We start from the raw sequence: 26,859 nt of genomic DNA on the forward strand, positions 1-26,859 counted from the left end.
TTTTGAATTTAATTTAAGGAAGTCTATAAGGGTGTTTAGTGTTTCACTAATCATTAAAAAATAATTTATGACATATATGAATATGAATTTTAGTGAATTTATTCAGCACCTTTCAAAACAACACTGTATGTGAAGAAAATAATCACTAACACACATAAAGAGGAACATTGATGGTTAAATACGTCATATTCTAGTACAACTAAAGAAGTGGAGAGGAAAGTAGTGTATCTATGTTTTTACTGTACTTATTTTTTAAGTTATTTAATTATTTGACATTTATTTTATACTTAAGGATAGACTTTGAATGGGTATAGTGAGTCTTTCAAAGCATATTTTTTTCTTATGAATGAGTGTTTATTCTAAGAGCATATTATTGTCATATTTCACAACTGCATGATTTTGTAGACACGGTAATGCTCTTCTAGTCAAAGCATATAAGAAAGTCAATATGACATTGTGTGATCTTAATGGTCGTTGAGCTGATGGAATTATTTAAGTTAAAAAACAGCTTATGCATTTTAGGAAACAAGAGGTAGTTCTTCTTCCTTGTATTAAACCTATTCTGCAGACGTAAGCCTCAGTTATGAGCTATATGTTTTCTTTCGATAAATTCATAGACACATATTATTTTTCTGATTCCTGTGACAGTGACAGGCCCAGACTTTGCCACTAGATGGCACAGGAGATATCAAACTGAGCCACGGAACGTTCTGCAGGTCTGGAAGAAGCTGGAGCCGCATAGGCCGTTATTATGGAAACACAAAGTACATTTATAGTCTCTGCTGTGGTACATCTACCGGGATTTTCTTCAAGACAGACTGGGAGTTATGTAACTGACTGCATGATGAGAAATTTGGATGATAAATTCAGGCTTACACTAATATTACAGAATCTTACTAATATTACAGGCTTACAGAATCTAATATTAACACATCAATGGAGTAAAAAAATAAAATTACTAAATAAATATTGTAGGAGGGATGTACCTATGGCACTTTTGCCTTACCAAGAACAATTTCTAACATTTGGACATCACTGATTTCCAGTTCTGATAGGACCTTTTTAGGTATCACTTTACACACTAACACTAGAAGGTGAAGGATTTACTCATTGGTGTGATTACCTCGATGCTCGAACCTTCACAAATTATAAAATTAAACTTTACTTTCAAGAAAAATCAGCTATGGCTCTAATTTTTTATAGTTTGAGAATACAGTACAGTAATGACTACAGTATCAGATTGAGACCCCGTACTGGTAATTGTATCAACTGATGAAATCCTTGGTGACTACAATCAGACTAACAAAATGGCATCTTATTTGATCAAACATTGATATAAAAATGTCGAAATATTTGTGAGCAAATGTTATGATTCATGCTCATTAAGAGTTTATTTTTCACGTCTTGGTGACCTGTTAATAAATTAGTGGTGCAAATAAAGAGATAATAATTAGTGAAGATATTTCAGACATGTTGTGCACTTTTTTAGAACAAATGCACATAGTGGTGAGAAATGAATCCTCCTCCAGATAGGATAATTTATCGTAGTTTTTATTCTAAGGATAACGGACCGCCGTGACGTTTCTACTTCCTCAGTATGACAACGGCTCTCTTTGAAGATCGTCTATTAAACAGATGACAGACTCATTATGTGACGGCAGGTTTGAGACTGTTCAGCACTGCGGCTGTTGACTTGGTAGCTAGTATTAACTGCAAGTCTATATGAAATAGGCTTGTCAAAATAGCCAACCGTATATAGTAAGAATATTAAAAAATGAAATGAAATATCCATCCATCCATTATCCATCCATCCATCCATCCATCCATCCATCCATCCAGAAGAAGAAGAAGAAGAAGAAGAAGATACACTTTATTGATCCCCTAGGGGAAATTACATTTGTCACTCAGGTGTTTGTTACATTTTTTGTGTTAGTTTTTCACACTATGTATGTACAGGCCCCTGAAACAACCACAGCACACAAAGGGGCCTGTAATCATGCAGTTAGTATACAAACACAACACAACACAACATCAAGCTGTACATTGGGAGGCAGAGTGACGGGCAGCAGCTTCCTGGAGTGCGCCCCAATAGAGCAGCTTGTAAGGGGGACGGCACCTTGCTCAAGGGTGCCTCGGCAGTGGCTGGGAGGTGAGCTGACGCCTCCCACCGTCAGCTCACACTCCGGAGATGTTCTGGCGGGAGCGAGAATCGATCCACCGATGGCTGGGCGATCTGTCTTCAAGACCTCTGCTCTACCGCTGAGCCACTGCCGCCCCCGCTCCATCCATCCATCCATCCATCCATCCATCCATCCATCCATCCATCCATCCATCCATCCATCCATCCATCCATCCATCCATCCATCCATCCATCCATCCATCCATCCATCCATCATTGCATTTGGACAGCGTTGGTGGTATAGTGGTCAGATAGCGGCCTTCCAAGCAGTTGACCCGGATTCGATTCCCGGCCAACGCACGAAATCTTTGCTTAATTTCTGTTGGGACGGATAAAATAAATATTAAGTATTAATCAATCTTTATCTATCAAGATTTGTGATTTCTGTGAATTAGATTTTAAATAAAAAAGTTTTTAAATAACGTTTTGATGTTGGACATTTTATATTATGTATATGAATTATATCAATGGTTTTAAATTAAATTTTAAATCTTTATTTACGATAATTTATTTTTAATTGTTTTCTTTTCCTGTCAAGAAGTCGGATGCCACATTTATGTTGTCATTCAAATGGTTCATTTGCTTTGCTTTGTCTGTATGTATTTTTAAATAAAAGTAACACAACTATTGTATAATAGACCAGAAGACTGGAGGAAAAACAGAAGTCATCGGACTTTCCGTAAGAATCTTTCAAATGTTAATTTGCACTGAAACCTATATATACAAGTGTAGATGTTTTCTTCGTTGCAAAGAACTAATTGGGAGTGAGCGCTCTTCTTTTCTTCCACCTCTCTGTGCTGCCCATATGTCAGAGTCTTTGTGCTTTTCAAGACAGAGAGGCGACAGAAGGAAAAAAAAACAGCTGGATTCAAGATCATTACAGCTAGCGGCTCAGCCCCTATCCCCTCACCTAGCCTGCTGTTTCTTCTCGACTGCCTGAATTCGAAAAGGTACTGTAACCCACAAACCATCCTTTACCAGAGGAAACCCCTCTTCATCCTGGGACGGGGTCGTTGTTTCCTGAGCTTTTTGTTTTGACCTAATTTTCCAACTGGTTAGCTAGCTGCTTAGCTTACACGTTAGCATCCCTGGATGCTGATTAGCCAGCTAACTTAACGTTAGCTAATTAGCCTCCTGCTGGTTCATGAGCAGCTATAAGAGGCTCAGATTAGTTAGCAGCAGGGAAAGGGAGAGGACGCACTGCCTGAATTCACCCTAGGCATTGCTTTCATTTTGTAAAACACAAATTATGTAGCTTTACTAGCTACTGTATTTTTTCCATGTTATTCATCTCATTAAGTAACGTTAATATTGTGTAATATAGAATAATATGATTACTGTGTTATTTTTAATTATGCAAGATCACGTACATGCAAGCATGACTTTAATCAACCTGTGGTTATTTTTCTGTTAGTGCTTCTTTTTTGGGAACAGATATTTAAAGTAGTTATTCAGTAATAAACAACCTCAAATAGAGGTTTTGGCTTATGATAATTCTAGAACTATTTACTTAAATGAAATCTACATATTCTGTGTTTGAAGCTATGGTTCTCAGACCATGTCACTGTCTTATCTAGGATGATAATGGACAGTGATTATCCAAATTAATGATTACAACCAAATGAGTAGACACAGTCATAAAATATCTTCCTTCTTCTTTTCTTTTCGGCTTTTCCCTTCAGGTGTTGCCACAGCGAATCACTTGCCTCCATCTAATCTTGTCTCCTGTAGCCTCTTCTCTCACACCAACTACCTCCATGTCCTCTTTCACTACATCCATAAAGCTCCTCTTTGGTCTTCCTCTAGGCCTCCTGCCTGGCAGTTCAAAACTCAGCATCCTGCTACCAATACATTCACTATCTCTCCTCTGAACATGTCCAAACCATCTCAGTTTGACCTCTCTGATTTTATCTCCAAAACCTCTAACATCTGCTGTCCCTCTGATGTACTCATTCCTGATCCTATCCATACTGGTCACTCCCAAAGACAACCGCAGCATCTTCATCTCTGCCACCTCCAGCTCTGCCTCCTGTCTTTTCCTCAGTGACACTGTCTCTAGACCAAACAACATCGCTGGTCACACTCATAAAATACACACTCATAAAAAGACACACTCATCAAATATATACTCCTAAAGTGTAACTTCAATTTTTTGTATTTATTTTGAAGCTGAGGTTGTCTTTTTGAGGTTATATTACCTATGAAAAAAAATCATATTGCAGCACTACTTAATAGTGATCATTTTGAGATGTTGGCCTGCATTAAACTGTGAGGGGTGTAGTCAAATCCAATCATGTCATCAAGGTGCACCACAACAAAACACTTTTAAAGAAATCTTTGATTTCCCCACCTATCTCCCCACCTATATATTTGAATAAGCTCACTTGAAAACCTCATGGTTTCACGCTTTTTAACTCCACCCACTACCTGTCAATCAAGCGCCCAACCAATCACGGCACCCAACCAATCTCGGCACATCTGCCAGAAGGAATCACGTGAACAATATGGTGTAAGGCAGCGATGGTTTTTGTTGCGGTTACGCCTTTTGTCCACACGACAACACAGATGTCCGGGACGAAAAGTTAAGTTTTTCAAAACACTGGGGATGCGTTGTCGCGTGGACGCTGTAACTGAAACTTTTTCAATCCGGGGGGCGTCTCCCTGTGACGAAAACCGCTGTGACGTTAGTGTGCGTGACCAGTGTCTACATGTACACACAGAATGGACGGAGTTAAAACCGGGTATTTTCTGACACATTACAGCTCCACGTCGAAGACCTTGTCTTGTGTACTGTTTTGGCAGGCGCCTACCCGGATGTTTGGGCTGCTAGTAGAGTTAGATCCGGTTTTCACATTTGTCAATGTCTCTCACTTACGGAGCTGTTTTGGCTTTGTCAAACATAGCGGTTTATCATTTGGGTTCTGTTACCTATTGGGATAGGCTAGGATGGCGGCGCGTGCACGTGCAGCGGCTCCTCTCTCCCGCTAGAGCGGTTCTTTCGTATTTTTTTACTGTCTGTGGGTCTGAGAGGACTGTAATTTCATCTGTGCTGTATGTCGTGCATATATGGTACATTTGACAGTAAAGTTGACTATGACTATATTCTTTGATTGTGACGGATCTCACGTTGTCGTGTGTGGAACCCCGATGCTTTATTCACCAGGACTGAACTCACAAAGCTGGCTTCTACCCCGATGGCCAGACCGTAATGCCGAACTGGCCTTCGTCTTCGATTTGTCCGTCCCACACACACGGAGCCGTTATGGCTTTGTCTGAGACAGTGGTTTGTTTTGTTGTGACAGCGAAGAAAAAAAAAGGAAACAAAGTCTGATATTAATGTTTTATCTTGGCATTTCCACGGGTTCTCACTAGTATAAATATAATAAAACAGAAACATCGTACGAAAGGTTAGTTACAGGGTTAGTCATAAATACTGTTGAGGAAGACAAGATGAAATTTTGTCTTGAGAAAAGTTGTGTCAGTGAGAAAAGTTAAGTTATTAGTCAAGACTAACATGTCGACAGTTGATGACCTGACCTGGATGAAAGATGTGTGATAAAAAAAAGTGACATAAATGTAATTAATACACTATAGATACTGAAGATACTGGAATACCTAACAACACTAATAGGATTTCACTGGTGACTGTCCAGTCTGGAGGTGACTATGACAGTGATCAGGTTTCAATGCAGTTTTAGATACAGGCTGGTGGTCATTCTGACCACCAGCCTGTATTGATGCCTGAGATGTGAACAAGGCTCAGAATTTGACTTAATGAAAATGAACATTTTCAAGTTCTTGCTGCACTGAATGTCTAAAAACCATGACTGTAAACAGTACCTTACTTGAGTTATTACTAGGAATTTATATTCATTTTATTAAGGATGCATACTTATGTTTAGATGCTTGCTTATTCAGAGTACCAATATGAGCACACTCACAGTCCCTCATGCTGTATGCAAGAAACAAATAGCAGCCCATTGGTGAATGGTGACTTCATTGTTAACACTTGTATTCACACCCAAGTCCTCCCGTTACCTCCTCTGCTTCATCAGAGACCTGTCATAAATATTGTTTTGGAAGGTCTGCACGTCCTCCTGCACTCCAGACAATCCAGTAAAATATGGTTTGCTCTCTCCTCTACTTGTGTTGTAATGGCCAATCTTAAAATATCTCAAAATAGCTGACTTTGCTCCGCCTACCTGCTCAGTGCCTGAGTTGATTTTATCAGTGTTACCGGATGGTGTGATACCACAGTCTATGGTAAGTATCAGGCACTGTCAGACACTGGTGGTCATACATTCTTACTTGTTGTTGAACATCACATAGTGTCTGCATAGTTGATTTAAATTCAGTTATAGAATTAAATCATTTCATTCATTGTTAGCCATAGTGTTTTTGAAAAATCTTTGAGGATAGTTCTATACATAAATCAATTTTTTTTTTAGTATCCTTTTGAATTGTATTCTCACATTAGGGTTTGATAACTCAGTCAATAGAGTGCAATAGAAATACTGTATGTCCACGAGTACAAATTACGTAATACCATTTTTACCTCACTAGCTGTCTCTCAGTGCCTCTGCTATTTGTTCAGAAAGCAAGGCTGGATTCTTGCACAAGAACACTTCCACCTTGCAAGGTAATGTGGTTTAGGTGGTAGAATGAATGTAACTGGGCATGAGAGCAGTTGGTGGTGTTGAATTTCTCAGCTGGTTTGCCAGCAGCTACAGAAGAAGAATGGGAAGAAAACATGGAGGAGGTGAAGGGAGTGCAGAGATGGAGGCATCCCATTGATCTCCACATTATAGAGAGAGGAAAATGAAATGCAAAGGGTTTTCAAATTAAAGATTTGAGCGATCAAATGTGAGTCTAATGAAACCAATGAAACAATCTTTCATTAGTTTGAATTTTCAGATCAGTTACTGCATTGTGAAATCTAGTATCGATAGGACACTGTCCTTATTGCTGAACTCCTACTTCACATTTGCCCTCTTAATTAATCGACTGACAACAATCTCCATAAGACAAATCCTCTTCTTTTCAGTAGTATTGTGTGTTCACATGGTATTGGGTTTAGTTTTCCACATCCTGAGATATTTTTCACAGAGGTTTTTGTGTTCCTTGCTGTGCAGTTATTCAGTGGAAAATGTGCTTCTCGCATGAATTTGAAAAATTACAAATAAATTAGCAGAGACATTTCTTTTCAGAAATGCTTACTGTTGCTTGCTGAGAAGTTTGTTGGAAAACGTACTCTCTAGTGAAGCAATGTTGTCTAAGAACTGTTGGCAGACAAGTTAAGGATTTGCTTTAGGAACAATGCCACTGTTTCCACCTGCCATTTTTTCCGTCAGTTGAAGAATGAAGAATGGACAAGCCATTTTGACCATTTCTCCCACATATTTTGTCATTCAGACTCATTTAACTCAGTTCTTTAGTGCTAGTACAGCAAGTCTCTGCTAGCTTAGCTGCTATGAAGAAGGTCTTTGTTATGTCATTATGCAGCCAGGTTTCTAAATCATTTGCAGTTTTCATAGCCTGGTTTAGCCAAGATCACATAAAGAACTTTGAGATCCTGTGCCCAGCTTTTGGAGTTCAGCAAATACCTTGATTGCTGACGGCTGCTAAAAAACCCCTCACCATAACATTTCTTTTCATACTGCTGCAACATGTGAAGAGAGTCGTTGGTGGGTGGATTTTTCTTTCATTTTCAACTGACCTCTGAGAAAAAGAATTATGTTTACATAATTTGACTGTGCAAGAGGAGTACTGTAATGCAGTCAGATTCAGATTCCTCCTGCAAACTCTGTCCTTGATCCTCCACTTTGTACCAAATAACATGTCATATCTCTCGATCGTTTTTGTTGCCCCAGTGACTGGAAGGATGTGGGTTTGTCAGCTGTTCACGGAAACACAGCACACTTTGTCCCTCTTTTTTGATTTAAGGCTATTTTTGATGCTGGTTTTAAGGCCAAACTGTTGTTATCAAAGATGCTAAGCTTAAGTGTTTGCAAAGCTGTAATCAGAGGTTTCTCTTTGGCCAGTTTAGTTCTGCAGTCACTCCCACACTGTCTGAAAACATCTTGACTCTGACTTGAAGGCACCACAAGTTTACTGCTCGCTAAATATCTTGTGACATGAATGAAAGTGTGCATATCTCAGAACATAAAGGAACCTCTGAGAATGTATTGAATGCACAGGGAGTGGCGAGAAAAGTGGAACCCTCATACAATACTACAAGAAAGCATTAACAACTCTGACCAAAACAGTTTCGGCAGTTATTTGGCTCTTTTAAACACCATTCTTCATGTCTGACGGATTTAAGGGAGGAAGTAGTTTCTTATAACATCTTTAGTAAAAGATCAACAAAATTGACATTTCAACATCAATTATATTAATAATTAAATCTGTAAATTATATTTATATATAATGGATAAAACGAACCAAAATAATTTCACTAAATCCTGCATGAAGTTCTCAGGTTTATTATTTGATGTGTCAAATACTCTAAAACGTCAACAGTTTCTGTTCAGTTTCAAGAATTTTTAGAATAGTTGTGATTTTAAAATTATTGCACATTCAATTTAGCTGAATGGTTAATGGTAATTTATATAAATTAGAATTGACACATATACTTGATAAAGACAGTATAAAATTAGTATACTATATTTGCAAATCTTTGTTTCAATGGGCCCCATGTGCTGCTCGATCACCCTGATTATCCTTTTTGTTGCCTTTGATCACGGCAGCTCAGGCGCCTCTGGCGGTCAGAGTTGAACCATTTTAAACCTAAGCAGAAAAAGATTTACTTTCCTTCAAACGTCACATTTTCTAAGCAGCCTTTGTTAGTTAGTAAATGGCAAAATAATCTTAAATTAGAATTCACATTTTTCATTTTGCAGTTTCCTCTCTATTCACTTAGCAGCAGTTTGTCATCAAAGTAGGAAGAAGAAACAAAATACATGAACAGAAATTTTCGGTAGGACAGTTCTCATTTCCTGCAGCTCCTTACCATTTTTATTTGTGCTGATTATATCTCTGCAGGGGACTACAGATGAAAACTAGCCTTCTGGGTAATTCTGGCTTTTGTAACCATGTGTAATCATGTGTTTTATGAAATTGCATTGCCCCCTTTCAAATAAACTAAACTAAACTAAACTAAAGCAAGCCAAAACAACATTGTTTTTGTTCAAGCTCACACACATGACAACTCAAAAATAAAGCAAACTAATTGGCTTGTTAAATTATTTTCCTCTAAGTCTCTCCAGCTCCATGTTGCTCCACATTGGCTGGAATAATGTTACTTCATGGTGTGTGTTACTGTCTGCAGCTGGTTGGGACGTCGATGATGTGGTGTGATGATGGAAGCTCCTGAATACCTGGACCTGGATGAGATTGACTTCTCCGATGATTCAGTGGTCAGTGTGATGTAATCAAGCTAACAACTACTAGTTGCCAGTCAACTATAAGTAACAGAAATACTTCGCAGTAGAATTCAGCAGTCACACAAATACCACCTCCAAAATAACCATGACATTAATTCAGCACTCCATTAGTTAGTGTCGCTATAAAAATAAGATTATAACCCTCATAAATGGCTGCTGTGTGTCTGATTACAGATCTGTGAGCTGCATCCACACAATCTGTCTGTAAATATAGTGTCCCTACTGTTGCACTTAACCTCCATCTAAATAAAAATGCTTCACACAGCTGCTGAAATGTTTGTACAGTTCACTGACCTCACACTTTCTTTTTGTCCTTTTTTTATCTGTAGTATTCTGTGACATCTCTGAAGAGCATCCCAGAGTTGTCCAGGAGGAGTGATGGCCAGGTGGAGGAGAGACCAGGTGACTGAAGAATTTGAAAAGAATAGCTCACTTAAATTTCCTTCTCTCTTCTTGAATAAAGCTATGTAGTAAAATTACCTCACTAAAGAGCGTCCTGCAACTGAACTTCAGCAGGCTCTATTCACGTTATACCTTTCAAGTAAACCAGCTAATCCTTCGTTGTATCTTCCTCTCCTGCAGCTCCAGCCATCAACTGGAGTCGTGGCGTTTCCTCACACAGTGGTGGTGGGATCAAATCCACGGGGCTCACTGATGTCCACAGTAAATTTCGGCCAGTGAAGAGAGTCTCCCCTCTCAAACACCAACCGGACACCACTGACTCGAACTCTGATGGTAAAGTTCAGGGCCAAGGACTGGGTGAGCCGGGGGAGGGCAGCAAGGATGACGTCAGCTCTGACAAACCGACCCAGGCCTCCTCCTTCTCTGATGGAACGGAGGGGAAGGCAAAGGGCCTCAGCACCACCATGGGTGTTGTTGGAGGTAACAACCCCCAGTGTCTGTTTGGGGAACTGGAGCACTATGATTTGGACATGGATGAGATCCTGGATGTGCCTTACATCAAGTCCAGTCAGCAGATGTCCACTCTGCCTCGTGTCCCCCATGACAAGCGCTCGGTGACAGGGAGCAACTTGGGTGGAGGCACTCTGGAGAGGAGCCGAGGTGGGCTTAAGAGCTCCACATTACCCCACAATGAGCCTCTGAGCCTGGGCAGCAGCAGTTCACAGACACAGGTACACACTGCGATACATTCCTACTTTTTATGTGAAGGTTGAAGCAAAAGTCTAGCTTATTAAGGACATATTTAGAGACACGCCTGTTGAATGTTTTAATTTGTACGGTTACTGCAGTACTGCGTTCTGTCTCCGGTGAAGTGGTCAGACCTGAGAAAGTCCAAGTCAATGGATCCAGACCTCCATCACCCCCACCGCTCCCCAGTTGGTGGAAGTTACCAGTCCGAGAGGCACTCTTCTGGGCTCCTCAGCTGCTCCTCCTCTCTCTCCTCCTTCTCTGATGCAGGTACAGACTAAAAAGCCTGTCTGCTTCTCTCTTTGTCAGGTTCATCTTTTTTTTTCTCCGATACTGTATAAACAGTCATGATGATGTATGAAGCTATGGTGAGTTTTGACCGTCTGAAATAATGACCTACAGAGAAGCTTCTGTCAGCCCGGGTCTATCCTGACTCCCAGACCCAGAGGCCGAATGTGGAGCCTGCAGGAGGTCCAGGACTGATGTTCCCCCTGCCAGGATGTGGCATGGGTAGACAGGACATCTCTAAGACGTGGGCTCCTGGAGCAGGAGGAGGCAGTGGTGCTCAAAGATTCGGAGGAGGTGGAGTAACCGGAGGTGAAGTGGATGAGGAGACCAAGAAGAACCAGAACATCATCAATATAGTCAGAGAGGGGCAGATATCGTTACTGGTGAGTGAGAGACATTCTGACCAATGAGAAAGTAGAAGTTGCCAATCTAACTTTTGCTTTAAATACACGTAATGTTTTATTCACCTTTCTCTTTCACTTCTTTCTTTCATCCTCCTCTTTCCTTCTCTGTTTGATCACGCCTTTCTGCTCCTTATCTGTCTTCTTGACTCTCTCCTCTGCTTGGTTTGATGCATCTTCCCTTCTACCTCTTTCTTCTCCCTCCACCACACATTCTTTTTTCTGTCACTCTACCTCCTCCTGCAGCCTCACCTGGCAGCAGATAACCTGGAGCTGATCAGAGATGAGGATGGGAACAACCTCCTGCATATCTCAGCCTCTCAGGGTCACGCAGACTGTCTGCAGCACCTCACCTCTCTGATGGGGGAGGACGGCCTCAACGAACGCAACAAACAGCAGCTTACGCCTGCTGGACTGGGAGTCAAGGTCAGAGAGAGAGAAAGAGAACGAGTGTGTGTGTGTGTGTGTGTGTGTGTGTGTGTGTGTGTGTGTGTGTGTGTGTGTGTCTGCCTGTCTGTCTGTTTCTGTGCTTTAGATGTATTTAACTATGTGTGATTGAATTAACAGTGTTGTGTGGAGATGATTGAGTGGATCCTAATTTATTAATATTAACCTTTGAATGATATAAGCCAAAATTAAGGACTAATGAGTTAACTAATACTTAATTACTCACTTGCTGTAAAATATGAGGTTTGGTGACCTGTGTTTCTCCTACTGTTACATTAGGAGGGTGCCCCACCCTTCTTATGATACCCCTCCCCCCTTGACCGTCAAGTTAAGTTTTTTAGATTTTATTTTATATTAGAAGAAGATGAAACATACTTTGTTAATCTCCTTGGGGAAATTAACACACACACACACACACACACACACACACACACACACACACACACACACACACACACACACAAGCAAGGAGTCTGTAAGCATACAGATAATGGTTAGAGGTGGAGCAGTGGGCAGCTACTTTGTGTTGCACCGAATAAGTAACTTGTAAAGGGATGGTGCCTTGCTCAAGGGCACCTTCCAGCTTCCAGTTCACACACCAATTATTTTGATCCAAGTGGGTCTTGAACTGGCCACCATCCAGTCCCCAACCCAAGACTTTGTGTACTAAGCAACTGCTGCCCCACAACAGATCACAACAGATGTTCTTCAAGGTTTCCTTTCCTATAGAACAGGTTCTTTTTTTAAAGCAAAATGAACAACCTCATGTTATTTATCTTATTTACACAGTTGTTTCTTTCTCTGCATGGTTGCATGTTTACAGATATATTATGTCAGTATCCTCAACAGATATTGTTTCACGTAAAACCACGCTGTATAGTATAATTCATTTTAAAACAGCTCTGTTTTGAGTTTGCCTCAGGATGTTATCATATATTTATTTTAAGTTATGATGTCATAAGTTATGGTGTCAGACATTTTCGATTGAAAACCTCAATAGAAGCTTTAAATATGAATGCAAGTGACATTTATTGAAGGCCAAGTTATTACTGTTTTTAAACTCAGCTTTATTCCTCTCTATATTATTGTATTATGTTCTTCGGTGTAGAATTCTTAGTCTATGAGTATATATTTAACCTAATGAAGACATGCAGACAGTCTTCTGGCTGTTGGCTGCTAGTCAGTGAGTCATAAAGTATAAAGATGGAGGTTTTTAATGAAATGATAACATATAAATCAGGTCTCTTGGCAGCAGTGAAATGTTCAAAATGAGCCTCGGGAGTGAAACCAAGGAAAGGCAATGTGCTAAACACTGAGTAGCTCCTGTTTTGTCTGCACTGCAGTGGAAACCAGCCACTTGATTGGCTGCCAAACAGGAAGTGTGTTATCAAGAGACAAGCCGGGCACTCCGTTCTGATTGGCTTTTATCAAGCCTCTTGTTTTTTCAGATTGATAGTTGATTTCCAACCATTTAGACGTTACTGAAACATGTTAAACGTGCGTGTTTGTGTGTTTGTTTCAGAATGGTCATTTGGAGTGTGTGCGGTGGATGGTTAGCGAGACAGAAGCCATCGCAGAGTTGAGCTGCACCAGAGAGCATCCCAGTCTGATCCACTACGCTGCTCGCTATGGACAGGTAACACACACAAGGATTCTCCTAAGAACAAAACAGACATTGAGCTCTGCTGTCCACAGGGGTTGTAATTTTACAGTGATGGGTTATATATTTAAATTACAACTACATTGTCTGCTTTAAACCAACTTAAAATATATATAGTGCACATGTAAAATATTTTTCAGATAGGACAGTTAAGTGTATTTAAGTTAGATGTAGCATCTCCTTTAATAAAAATGCAAACATTTTAAAACATTTTAAAAAGGTTACTTTATAAATGAGAAAATGCTGGAGTTGAAATGAACCACTAGTCATGGAAAGATGTTCTCGTTTTTTACATAATAAAGGAACATTAGGTGGTTGCCAAGCTCCTTGGTGGCAGGGCACCAGGGGTGCATGAGATTCCTGAGTGCTATAAGTCTCTGGACATGCAGGGCTTGTCTTGGTTGATATGCCTCTGTAACATCGCGTGGCGGTTGGGGACAGTACCTCTGGATCGAACCTCGGATTCAGGAGGTCGTCAAAAAGTGGACCAGCTATACAATCTCCATTGAGTGCTCCAGGGTTTTGTTGGAGTTTGCCTAACCAGTCCACATGTGTTTTGTGAATCTGGAGAAGGTATTCAGCTGCTTCCCTTGTGGTATCTTGTGGGGAGTTAGGATTCCAGATCCCTGTATGACTGAAGCCGGAGTTTAGTTCACATTGCCGGCAGTATGTCAGAGCTGTTCCAGGTGCATGTTGCACTTCAGCAGGGCTGCCCTCTATCACCAGTTCTTTTCTTAATCTTTATGGACAGAATTTCTAGGCGCAGCCAAGGTCCAGAGGGAGTCCAGTTTGGGGACCAAAGAATTTCATCTCTGCTTTTTGTGGATGATGTTGGCTTCATCAAACCTGGACCTTCAGCATGCACTGGGGCAGTGCAGCTGAATCTGACACAAAAGGATCAGCACCTCTCAATCTGAGACCATGGTTGTCAGCCAGGAAAAGGGTGGTGTGCCCTCCTCAGGTTGGTGGGGAGTCTTTGTCCCAAGTGGAGGAGTTTAAGTATCTTGGGGTCTTGTTCATGAATAAGGGAAGGATGAAATATGAGATTGACAGATGGATCGGTGCAGCATCCGCAGTGATTTAGTCGTTGTATAGGTCTGTCATGGTGAAGAAGGAGCTGAGTCGTAAGACGAAGTTCTCTATTTACCGAGCAATTTATCTTCTTACTCTCACCTATGATCATGAGCTTTGGGTCATGACCAAAAGGACAAGATCCCAGATACAACCGGTTGAAATGAGTTACCTCCATAGAGTGGCATGTCCTACTGGGAGGAAGCCTCAGGGAAGACCTAGGATATGCTGTAGAGACTATGTCCCTCAGCTGGCCTGGGAACGCCTTGAGATCCCCCCAAAAGAGCTGGAAGGGGTGTCTGAGGAATGGGCATCAATGCTCACATTGTTGCCTCCACGACCCGGCTCCAGAGTTTGAGATGAGTCCTACCACACTGCCAGAATAACTTATTCATTCAGTGGCAAACGAAGCACTATTAAAAATAGTTTTATTTTTTCATTTAGTCTGGTGCACCTCTCACTCCACATACAAAGTAGCGTCCTTCATTAATCAATCATTATTCATTCATCTTCATACCGCTTCATCTGCTTGCGCGGGAAGCTGGAGTCTACCCTAGCTGACGAAGAGCATGAGGCAGGGGACACCCAGGGTGCGACGCCAATGCACAGCAGAGCTCATTACATCACCTTCAGCAAAATTCACAACAATAAATGATGGAGGCCTTCATGAGGGTATCTACTTTATTGTGGTAGGAAGGTTTGCGTACCACAATGACCCTGAAGGCTATGCCGTCTGGAGAGTCAAACTCCTGGTAGGTGCAACCTTGGCGGACAGGTGGACGGATAGTGGCCATACTAAAAGATACCCAAACCTGTCCCAGCTGTGGGTCAAATAGTCGGCGAGATGAGTGCTTCAGACCTGTAAGTCATCTCCTCTAAGAGAAGTTTCACTCTGAAATCAAAACATGGGAAGACTGGGCTCATTAGCTGTGGCAGGCAACTGTCTTTTGGAAGGAACCCATAAAGAAATTACCCTGGTCCACCAAGTTGTAAGTTGAGCAAGAGGGTAATCTCTTCTTGTAAAAAAATATTTGATTAGTGAAACGGAATAATATTTGTACTCATCTTGGAACCCCGGAGTACCAGCGTAGCTTTGCAGGCATGAATGTTGTCACTGAAAGCTAATTGAAAGCTGAGAACAGGAAGAGTATTCTGGACACAAGATCTTTGAAAGTAGGTTGTTAGAATGTTTGTACAATGTATGATACTAGAAAACAAGCACAGGTGTTGAGGGAAATGAACTACAAGCTCCACATCCTTGGTATCAGTGAGTGTCGATGGACGGGTTTGGAAAGACTCTTGCACAATGCGGCGAGACATTCTTGTATTCTGGAAGAACAGATGATAAGCATCAGGAAGAAGTTGCTATTTTTCTCAGTAAGAAAGCTGCTAAGTCGTTGATAGAGTACAAGCCAGTCAGCAAGAGGATAATAAGAGCACCTCTGAACACCAAGCCAGTAAAGATATCCATTATTCAATGCTATTCCCCAACCAATGATGCTGAGGATGAGATAAAAAATGATTTTTATGAGAAGCTACAAGCAGAAATAGAAAAAATCCCAAAGCAAGATCTCAAGATTGTCATGGGAGACTTTAATGCAAAAGTAGGAGGAGATAATTTTGGAAATGAGAGGATAATGGGGAAACACGGCTGTGGCACTATGAATGAAAATGGAGAACACCTTGTGGAATTCTGTGGACTAAATTACCTTGTGATAGGTGGAACTGTGTGGAACTTTTCCCACACAAAGATATTTACAAACTGACATGGGTGTCACCTAGAGGAAGAGACAGAAATCAAATAGATCATATCACGATCAATGGTAAATAGAGGAGGTCTTTGCAAGATGTAAGAGTGAGATGTGAAGCTGATGTAGGAAGTGACCATCATCTTGTTACCTCTAACATCTAATTTAAACTGAGCGTTACAAGAAAATTAGACACTGGAAAGTCACAAAATGCAAAGGAAAAACTGGTCTTCAAGTTAGAGCTAAGAAATAGATTTCAAGTTTTAGATCATCTAAATACAGAAGAGGACGGTATGGAAACTGAATGACCAATGGCAGCAAGTGCAAGATGTGTACAAAAAGACGAGCAAGAAGGTCTTGTGCTACAAATGACAGGTGCACAAAGAATGGATAACACCTGAAGCCTGGAAGTCAATAGACAAAAGGAAGCACCTGGAAAGAAAAAAATCCAGACATATTCAGAGAGAGTGAAAGAAAGACTCCAAAAGCGATATTCTATATGTAACAGAAGTAAAAACAGCCCTAAGAAAGGATAAGCGGGAGTTTATAGATGGATTGGCTAAAGAGGCTGAGAAGGCAGTTACAGAACAAAAGATTGGTACAGGTCTGTCAAGTAATAGGGAAACTATAGAAAGAGAAACAAGAATATGCCAGTAAGATGGTTTAATGCTAGCATCAGAAAACGAACAACAACGCAGGTGGATGGAATACATCACAGAGGTTCTCAACAGAGCAGAGATGGAAATAACAGCAGATATACCTGAAGCCAGTGAAGATCTAGAAATCAACACTGACACGCCCTCAAGAAGCCATCAAAAACCTTAAGAACAAAAAATCTCCAGGAATTGACAAACTTTCAGCAGAGCTATTTAAAGCCGACCCAACCTTTGCAGCTAACATTTTAGATCCATTATTTGAGAAGATGTGGCAAGAAGGAACCATCATCAGGATACCCAAGAATGGAGACCTTACCAAGTGCAACAGTTGGATGGGAATTGCATTACTTTCCATACCAAGCAAAATATTCTGCAAAATATTGATGAACAGAATGCAAACGGCAGTGGACAATATATTAAGGAAGGAACAGGCAGGATTTAGGAAAAATAAAAGCTGTATTGACCATATATTTGTACTAAGAAATATTACTGGGCAATGTAATGAGTGGCAGAAACAACTCATCATCAACTTCATTGATTTTGAGAAGGCATACGATAGCCTCCACAGCGACAGTCTTTGGAAAATTCTCAGACATTACGGAATTCCAGCAAAAATAGTGTCAAGTGTTCTACAGAGATTTCAGATGTCCAGTAGGATACACAAATGACACTAGTTTCTGTGTCAAATCAGAATTGATGCAAGGATGTGTGATGTCATCCCTGCTGTTCACTATAGCTGTGGATTGGGTAATGCGAAAAACCCTAAATATCTCAAATACTGGCATCAAATGGACTCTCTTTTGCAATTTAGAGGACTTTGATTATGCTGGTGACCTCTTATCACATCGACCAAGTCACATTCAAGACATAACATTTAGACTACAGAAGAATGCAAGCATGCTGGGACTCAAGATTAATATCACGAAAACTGAAGTCATGCCCCTCAACACAAAGGAGCTGCCTTTCATAGAGTTAAATGGACATCAGGTGACATGTAAATCATCTTTCACATACCTTGGAAGCCAGGTAACGTCAGATAACGGAGATAACCAGGACATTTTGGCCAGATTGGGAAAAGCAAGGGCAGCATTTCAAGGTTGGGAAACATCTGGAAGATGACACACATAACTAGAAACACCAGGATAAAGCTATATGACAGCTGTATGTGATCTGTCCTATTATATAGTGCAGAATGCTGGAGAATGACAGAAAAAGACCTAGACAAGCTTTTCAGCTTTCACAACACCTGCCTCAGAAAGATCATGAGGATTTTTCTGGCCTACAAAAATTAGAAACAGTGAATTACATAAAACAACAGTCTTTTTGGACATGGAAACAACACTGATGAGAAGATGGAGATGGCTTGGACATGTATTAAGGAGACCATCTCATGACATGACAAAAGTGGCACTGCGTTGGACACCAGAAGGAAAACGCAAAAGAGTGAGGCCCAAAACAACCCGGAGACGAAGAATTGAAGGAGAAATTAAGGCAAGAGGATACAGCTGGAGCAGCATTGAGAAGAAAGCCAACAACAGAGATAACTGGAAAGCATTAGTCCTTGTTCCACAAGGCGCAACAAGGACTAAGTAAGTAAGTAAACGAGGAAGGAAAAACGCTGTCATCAATCTTTTTTTAACCAAATAATAGTTAGATAGGTAGATAGATATATACTTTATTAATCCCGCAGTAAATTGCACATATCCACTGCTCAGGCATTACATAATGAATAAATACTGAATAAACACCAGGAAAAAAAGAAACACTGACACCAAAGGACATACCACAACACATACAGTACACTAACAGACACATGTAGCATTAACAGGACATATATTAAATTAACTAAAATATAAACAGTATAAAATTACCCTAGAGTATAACCATGTTTACATTCTTCCTATACGCAAGGTTTGTTAACATCATGGATAGTTAAAACAAGAAGTTGACTTTGCCAGTGTTCTCCACAAGAATATAATGATCACCTTCACCTCTTTCAGCAGACAGTGTTTATACGAGAATTAACCAGTTTGTTGCAGACACTTTAACAGTTTCACATGGTATTATATTGTCAAAAGATATCAGCATGCTCTTTAAAGTCTTAAAGTTAATGTTATCCCATGTTATCACAAATACATGTTGTTGTTGTTGTTGGTTTTTTTGGGTTTTTTTGTTCATTAATCCATGTTTCTGACATCAATGATGTTGATTTTTTCGACTGTTCCATGAAATACTTGACGTGTCCAAAATTGTAGAGCTCCCAATATTGAAGTGACTCTGTTGTACTGATCTTTGGTGTAGTAACAATTCCTGTCCGTCTTTATTACTCATATTTCATCAACTCCTCTGCACTCCTAATCACCATTGTTTTCAACTGGTCTGGAGAAAGGCCATTTGTTTTGATGAAGATCCTGCAGTTGTTTGTCCAGGTGTTGTCGATCAGCCCATTCTTCTTCAGTTGTTAAGCTTTTTTAGCGATATCAGCATTCTTTTTAGTGAGATTCTCATTAATGTAGACTTTTTTTTTTTCCTTTCAGTTTGAAGCCTTGTTTCAGAAGAGCTATCTTATGTTTACGATTGTTGAATTTTATCAGTATTGCAGGTGGTCTCCTACCTCCAGATGGTAATGGGTAACATGTCTCAATCTGGTCCGGATCTATAGTTATCTCCAGATCCCTCAGTTGAGAACTCACTTGTTGCTCCAGAGATTCGATGTCAGCACTAGCCATAGCATTTCTGTAATTCCTCGGCTTGATTTTGATTCCAGTGATGATCACATCATTTATACGAATGCTTTGTTCCAAATCATCCATTCTTTGTTGTCCCTGTTCCAAGACAGCAATTTTTTGGTCTTTTTCATCCATGTCTTTCTGCATTTTCTTCATTTTGTCCTTCATTTCTTCCAAGGCGTCTAGCACCGGTTTTAGCTTTTCTTCCAACTTTTTATCAAAGTCGCTCCCTAACTTATCAAAGTTGCTCTTTAACTCACTCTTTAATTCTTTCATAGAGACCATCTGGTCTTTAGTATCCTCCGATTTTCCTTTTGGTTTCGTCATTTTGCAGAGAATAAGTGAGAGTCAGTCTGGGTACGAGTTAGAGAGATAGCAACAACAGGAGACAGAAGAAAGACGTCTGCTCCCGTTGACAGCTGGAAGTAGGTGTCACATATACTAATATATCTAATATCACATGTAATATCTATCTAATATCACAAAATCTATTTTTCTAATATCACAACTATCTAATATCACAACATTTAACATCTATCTAATATCTATCTCACAATGGTCAAAAATATAAGGTGTCACTATCTAAAATCAAAACATCACAACACCTTGGCCCCACTACACTGCAGCACAGGCTGACATCCCATCCCCTCCATTCAACCGCGTGCAGACCGTATTGTCTCATCCAATTCAGCTAAACACACAGTTGAGCAACTTGTTTTTTCACCCATTGCTGCATCTGTTATTCACCGTTACAGACATCTTCATTGTACTCTCTGCTCATTGATATGTATTAGAGGATGGAGGTGATGGTGTGCTAATCTCACACCATCACCTCTGTGACGGAGGACAAAATATCAGTCAGTGATATTCTAACGCAAAACACTAACATGTCATGCTTTAATTGAGTCTTGTGAACTCTGTGTGTCTGTGTGTGTGTGTGTGTGTGTGTGTGTGTGTGTGTGTGTGTGTGTGTGTGTCTGTGACTGGCATATTCTTGGTTCATTTGTTAACGTAGAGGAGTAAAATGTTTCCTCCTGTTTCTGCCTGTCCCTTCAGGAGAAGGTCTTGCTGTGGTTACTTCAGTTTATGCAGGAACAGGCGATCTCATTGGACGAAGTTGACCAGAACGGAAACACTGCAGTCCATGTAGCAGCTCAGTACGGACACCTGACCTGCATACAGGTGTGCTAATGCCTCCTTTGTCGTTTTTCAGTCATATAATCAGATTCATTTTGACATCACTTCCCTTCCTGATAGTTTGGTCTTGCAGGTCATGCAGAATGTGAGCAGAAAATTGAAAATGCTTTATAGTTTTTCTGGAGCAGTGTAATGATATAACTGAACAAAACATGAAGAATTAAATGTACTTTTAGAAATCTGGTGCCAATTCTTGTGAATTTTGCCATATATAGTACATATATAGTATATATAGTATATTATTCCCTCCCCCCATGTTCTGTACATACATTGTGCTGAGGATTAAATCATGCAATGGTTAAGATGCTTGAATTAATAGAACACCACTACATATGTCGTTCTAGTTATCCTTATGTACAAAACTGTATTAAATCCACCAAATTATATTCCAGTGCTTCGACATTGTAGAAGTCAACATTGAAGGCAGATCTGTAGTTTTGTAAACCATCATCGGTCTGTTTTGAGGGAACATCCTCTTTTAGTTCTTCAGCTCCTCCTAATCATGACAACATGATTTATTATAAAATGTGTTTAACAATCTGGAGACAGTTTTCCCGCAGTGGAGGCTGAGGGTTTTCTTTTTATTCCAAGTAGGTGGCACGCCCTACTGAAAGAGATGTGGATATTATCAGTCTTGTCTGCTTCCTGTTGGCTAGCCAAACCAGCAATCAAAATACTGATTAAGTTAACGATCTGGTTTAGGTGAAATAGACGCTTTTTTTCTTCAGCTGATTCCAGTAGATCTCTGCTGCTGGGGTTGAGCGTTTTTACAACTAGAAATGTTCATGTTTCTGATGTGGATCCTGACACGGAAACAAACACCAGAGTGTGTGAGAACTTCCCAGACCTCAGAGTTGTTTAAGTTTCTGTTTGAATCCAGACTCTGGTGGAGTATGGCTCCAACGTGACAGTCCAGAACCAGCAGGGGGAGCGACCTTCCCAGAGTGCCGAGCGACAGGGACACACTACTTGTGCACGATACCTGGTCGTCGTGGAAACCTGCATGTCATTGGCCTCACAAGTGGTTAAACTCACTAAACAGCTGAATGAGTAAGTTACAGTATTTTAATTTTTGCTTGTTAAATCATTTCAAATATTGAAGTTTATCTTCAACATCTGAAGGTGAACTCAAAAAAAAAATCAGTTTTACTGCCATAAATATGTAAGTTTAAGATGGTAGTGTTATTTAAATAAACCTTCAATAACTCAGATATGAAGAGCTTCAATATTTATGCAACTTTGGTCAAAAGGTTTCTTTTGACCAAAGTAGAGTTATTGAATTTTGGAAATACTAAGAAAAACAGGATATTTTGTATTTTTTTTGGATTATGTACCGTAAACCGTCATTTTTTTTGTTAATTGATTTATTCATTTTTACATTTTTGAATCTGTACCTTGAAGGTATTAGTATTTATTTAGTGTTTTGACTGGCTTGCAGTCCTGTCATAATCAGGTTTTTTTTTTTTTACAAATCGGTATTCGAACAGCCTTCTGGAACGAATTGTGGTCAGAAACCGAGGTTTGCCTGTAGTTTATACGTCTTCAGGGAGTGCAGTTAGTGGCATTTGGGCTCCATGTTTGATCTGATAGGTTGATAAAGTAGCTGCAGCTAGCAGCCAATGCCTCAGAGGCTGCGGTTAGAGACTGTAGTCCTTTGACATGACTCAGCAGTATACAGGTGGACGGTTGTCAGTATTTATCGTGATGTGTGTTTGATATTTATCATGCAGACAGGCAGTAGAGAGAATAAATCTACAGAAACAACTGCAGAGACTGATGGACCCCAACAAGGCAGAAGGGACACCCTCCAGATCACCTAGGTAACACTTATTGGTGTGAAGTAATGGTAGTAAAGGTGGCATTGCTACGGTTGCTGGTTTTAGCAGTGATAGCTGTTGCTATGATAAAAGGAGTCAATAGGATAAATAATCATTTCTCTCTCTCTCTTTCTCTAAACTCCAGTTCCCATCAGCCATCAGTGGAGGCATGGTCAGAGATGATGTTGACAGCAGAGGGAACACCAGGTGACAGTCAGTGGTTGGTCCATCAGGGAGGTGTGGGGCCGGACTCTGTGCTGAGGCAGCTCCTGGGGAAGGACCTTTCAGACGCAATGTGTCCCAAAGAGAGGCTGCCCCCAGCATGCAGCCTGAGCAGAGACGGCCCCTGTGGCCCCGGGGCTCCTGGAACACGCAGAACGGGGCTGGTGGAAAGGAGAGAACTCAAATTAGCAAGACTCAAACAGATCATGCAGCGCTCCCTGAGTGAATCAGATTCAGACGGCTATCCACCAGAAGAAGGTAAACATCAGGGGTCTCTGACCTCAAATGCACCCTGGCTCGATCGACCTTCCCACCTGCCAATCACAGAGGAGGAGCCAGCATCAGACCACCTGAACCTGATGATGAAGAATCAACTCCCTTCTTCTTCCTCAGCTGAGAAGAAGTTGGCATTTTCTATCAGCGGGTCAAAGTCAGTGGATAGTGTTGGTTACAATCCTTCACCCACGTCCAGTGACCCTGATGCCACAGACGGTAAAACACCAGATGCTTCTGCCGACCTCCATGATGCTGCTAACAGCCAGAAAATTGCCACCAGCCCCAAGAGCGCCCTGAAGTCACCCTCATCTCGCAGGAAGACATCCCAGAACCTAAAACTAAGAGTGACTTTTGATGAACAAGTCCACAAGAGCCCTAACCAAGAGGCAGAGCAGAGCAAAGGGAATCATGGGAAGGAGAGGACTCCAACAGGAAGTTCCGAAAGCAAGCGTTCATTTGGGGCTTTTCGCTCCATCATGGAGACCCTGAGTGGAAACACGAACCACAACAATAACCATAGCAGTGGTCAGACAGGCTCTGCTGTTAAACCTTCCTCCTTTCAGAACTCACCTGGCAGGAAGTCAGACAGTAAAGGCAGCCCAGGAGGAGCAGCTAAGGCCAAGAGCAAAACCAGTAACATTTAACCAGTTAGTGCCTACCGAAGAGCAGAGAGCACCCGATGATCTGACTGTCACAAAAAGCTAACGGCAAGAGGCATCAAACGTCAGAAATTTATAGCAATTAATAAGAGGACACTTAAGATATGAGTCTTTGTCTTGAGTTTCACAGCTGGCTGAACACACGTTTAGAACATTAGACATTAACACAACCAGCTAGAAGGAGAACTGTCTCCTCCGATCAGAAGTTGGTTGTCAACAAAGACAGCTTTCAGGAAGATCATGAGTTTATTGTGAGTAAAAATCTGGTATGAACTTGGAAATTAAATCATGGTTAAATTTAACAGTACTGTATTTCATCCCTGTTCCTCTGTTAGCTTTGTTTTCAAAGTTCTCATGTTTTCCCTCAAATGTTTGGTTTGATGGGTTTTTTTTACAGTTTATAGGATGAGAGACAAAAACAGAAAGTTTCTCAGCTCTGTTACTCCCTGTAAAAATGTATGACAGAATAACTGTTTAATGAATCTGAATCAGCCTAAGGAAGTTTTTCTACTTTTGACGTCCTCACGTCACCATTATACAACTTTTAACACATTTTTAAAAGATGAATTTTAATATTTATGTTCAAGTAAACATGTATGATTTTAAATTTAAGATGTCGGTCTAATCAAACACGTGGTTAACAGCACAACAACTAGTTTTTAAACCACTTTGTATATTCAGTATTTAATTTTCAATCATATTCCACACATTTTTTCACTTTTTGTTGTTATTATCTATGCAGTATTTTTGGCGTAAAGTAGACTAGTTTTTGATGTGTATTAGACGGGGAGGTTCAAGGATGCACCTTCTACAGCAGCAAACCCCATTGATTGTATGAATGTTTAAGACAAAATATCAAGCATAAATTGTTGTTGGTCACTATAGAAAGTTTGTACAGGTTTCAGAAGATGGTGAACATTTACAAAGCTTGAAACCAGTGTAAAACAAGGATACTAAGGATGTTATCTGATGCTCGCTTCTACTGTTTCAATATCAGTGTGGCAGTATTTTGAATTTGGGGCTGCTGTTTCCATGGAAGTATGGCAAAAATAACGTGGTAATGATTGTTTGCTGATCTGTTTACAGATGAACTCTGCCTAGGTTAGAACTAAGTTTGTAGTAGCAAAAAGTTAGAATCATTGGTCTAGTTTGACACATCTCAATTAGACAAAATTTTAGCAAACACCAGGAAGTCATGACAAACATGTTAGCTGCATCACCTCATGACAGGAGTTCTGATGTTTAGTCAGCACATTTACCTTTTGGTTTTAGGCTTTTGAAAATCTTCTGTATAATTTGAACTGTTTTAACTGAACATGCACTTACCAAGTGATAAATTTGACCTTAAAATCTTGTGTAATTTTGTGGAGGTTGAAGGTGAATGCAGACATTAACTAGCAGCCCCTAGAGGTGACAACACTCATTACACCTCGTTTTACCAGGCTTGGTGTGTTTGTGTTATTGTTATAGTTTTGCGGTGTCCAGGCTGTAATGGTTTTATTATTCCTGAACTATTCAGCAGGAATATTTACAGATAATTTTATGGAACTCTGGCCAGAAAATGTCAGTTGTCAGAATTTCTGTTTTATAGATTCATTCATATTTTCTTGTCTGAGGTAAATTCCTGGAGACATAATGCACAATGTGAAAGTTTTCTATTATTTCTTTAAGCTTAAAACCAAGTAAGAACATATCAAACTGTCTTGTTTCAGTTTGCTGTGAGGACATTCCATTCACAAATACAGATTGCAGGCTTGTTCTCTAATTTGTAGCTTTGACAGAAATTATCTTGCACATCTTGCATGTCTACATTAATACAGAAGCATAGTGTCTGGGTATGATGCAGCTGTATTTTTCTCATCTACACCGATGATGGTTGAACAGCAGTTTGTGGAAATTTGATCTCCTCTGACTGTATGTTTACGAATCTGTGGTTTGGATCAGTGAGATTCTGCTGTGCAGATACTCAGACTGTAGGCTTACATCCTATGGCTAATGGAGATCTGTAGACCGTGAAGGCTGGGGAGATTTGTTAAAAGGATAGTGCAAAATTTTATTGGCTTTTTCTGAGTCACAGGAGAATGTCACAGGGTGTGTCTGTGCCACGTACAGATGCACCTTGATGGTGAAGAGGCCTGGTTCAGAGTAGGTGATCCAGTCCAAACTGAAGTTATTATGTGTCAGGTTAGAGCTAGTGCAAATCAGTCGGGTTCTTCCACATCAACCTGGTAACCCATTTCTTAAAATTCTGTTTTATCAGATTAAGGAGGATTATATCATATAATTGGCATGTATTGCTCTTAATGTGCTGGTTCATAATAAACTAAAAAATAAAAATGATTGTATTTTTGTTATATACAGAAGGAGCAGATCGCCATCCGCCCATTTTCTCTTATTTTCCCAATACATCCGTCCTCATGTTCACACTTACTTTCTAGTCAAATGAGGATTGCATTTAAGTTAATAATTTTTTTAAATAAAACTTTCCTGTAGTTTCTGATGCACAACGGCTCTTTTTGACAGTCAAGAAACAGAGTTGTTGATGAGTTGTCCACATATTTCTGTCTGTTTAATACTTCTCTAACCACATTAAAGAACCTCTGCTCTTTTGAAGAGAGTTTTAATGCTGATAAATGTTTTCAAATGTTGAGCTGTTCTTGAAACATGGATCATTTTTCATTCTTTTCCACCTTTATTCACACCTGATATCACACTGAATAATTAATTTAATTAACCAACCAACTCAAACTTGAGTAATTTCATGTAGCATTGTTTGACTTTGTAGATGCAGCAAACAAGTACAAATAACCAGATTTAGTGTTAATGTCCAGCCTAACAATTAGATTTGATAATGTTTTTATCAGTCTGTAATTTTTCTCGTAACTTTCCATCGTTGGTCATTTTCTGAAGCTAGCTTT

At 40.2% G+C, this 26,859-nt stretch overlaps 1 protein-coding gene across 2 annotated transcripts; it reads left to right on the forward strand.

Moving 5' to 3' along the window:
* The first annotated feature begins 2,991 nt into the window (after positions 1-2,991).
* Positions 2,992-26,307, forward strand: sncaip (synuclein, alpha interacting protein). Of its 2 annotated transcripts, XM_068311498.1 has the most exons (12): positions 2,992-3,129; positions 9,507-9,594; positions 9,951-10,023; positions 10,204-10,754; positions 10,872-11,040; positions 11,173-11,441; positions 11,706-11,885; positions 13,429-13,542; positions 20,827-20,952; positions 21,848-22,017; positions 22,698-22,787; positions 22,930-26,307. In XM_068311498.1, the coding sequence occupies exons 2-12, from the start codon at positions 9,535-9,537 to the stop codon at positions 23,924-23,926; spliced, it is 2,799 nt and encodes a 932-aa protein (XP_068167599.1). In that variant the 5' UTR covers positions 2,992-3,129; positions 9,507-9,534; the 3' UTR covers positions 23,927-26,307. The 2 variants fall into 2 exon arrangements, with proteins under 2 accessions (XP_068167599.1, XP_068167600.1); XM_068311499.1 differs by lacking the exon at positions 22,698-22,787.
* Positions 26,308-26,859: the final 552 nt, after the last annotated feature.

The sequence above is a fragment of the Antennarius striatus genome, chromosome 3, assembly GCF_040054535.1.
Source record: "Antennarius striatus isolate MH-2024 chromosome 3, ASM4005453v1, whole genome shotgun sequence".
In the NCBI taxonomy this organism is placed as follows: domain Eukaryota; kingdom Metazoa; phylum Chordata; class Actinopteri; order Lophiiformes; family Antennariidae; genus Antennarius; species Antennarius striatus.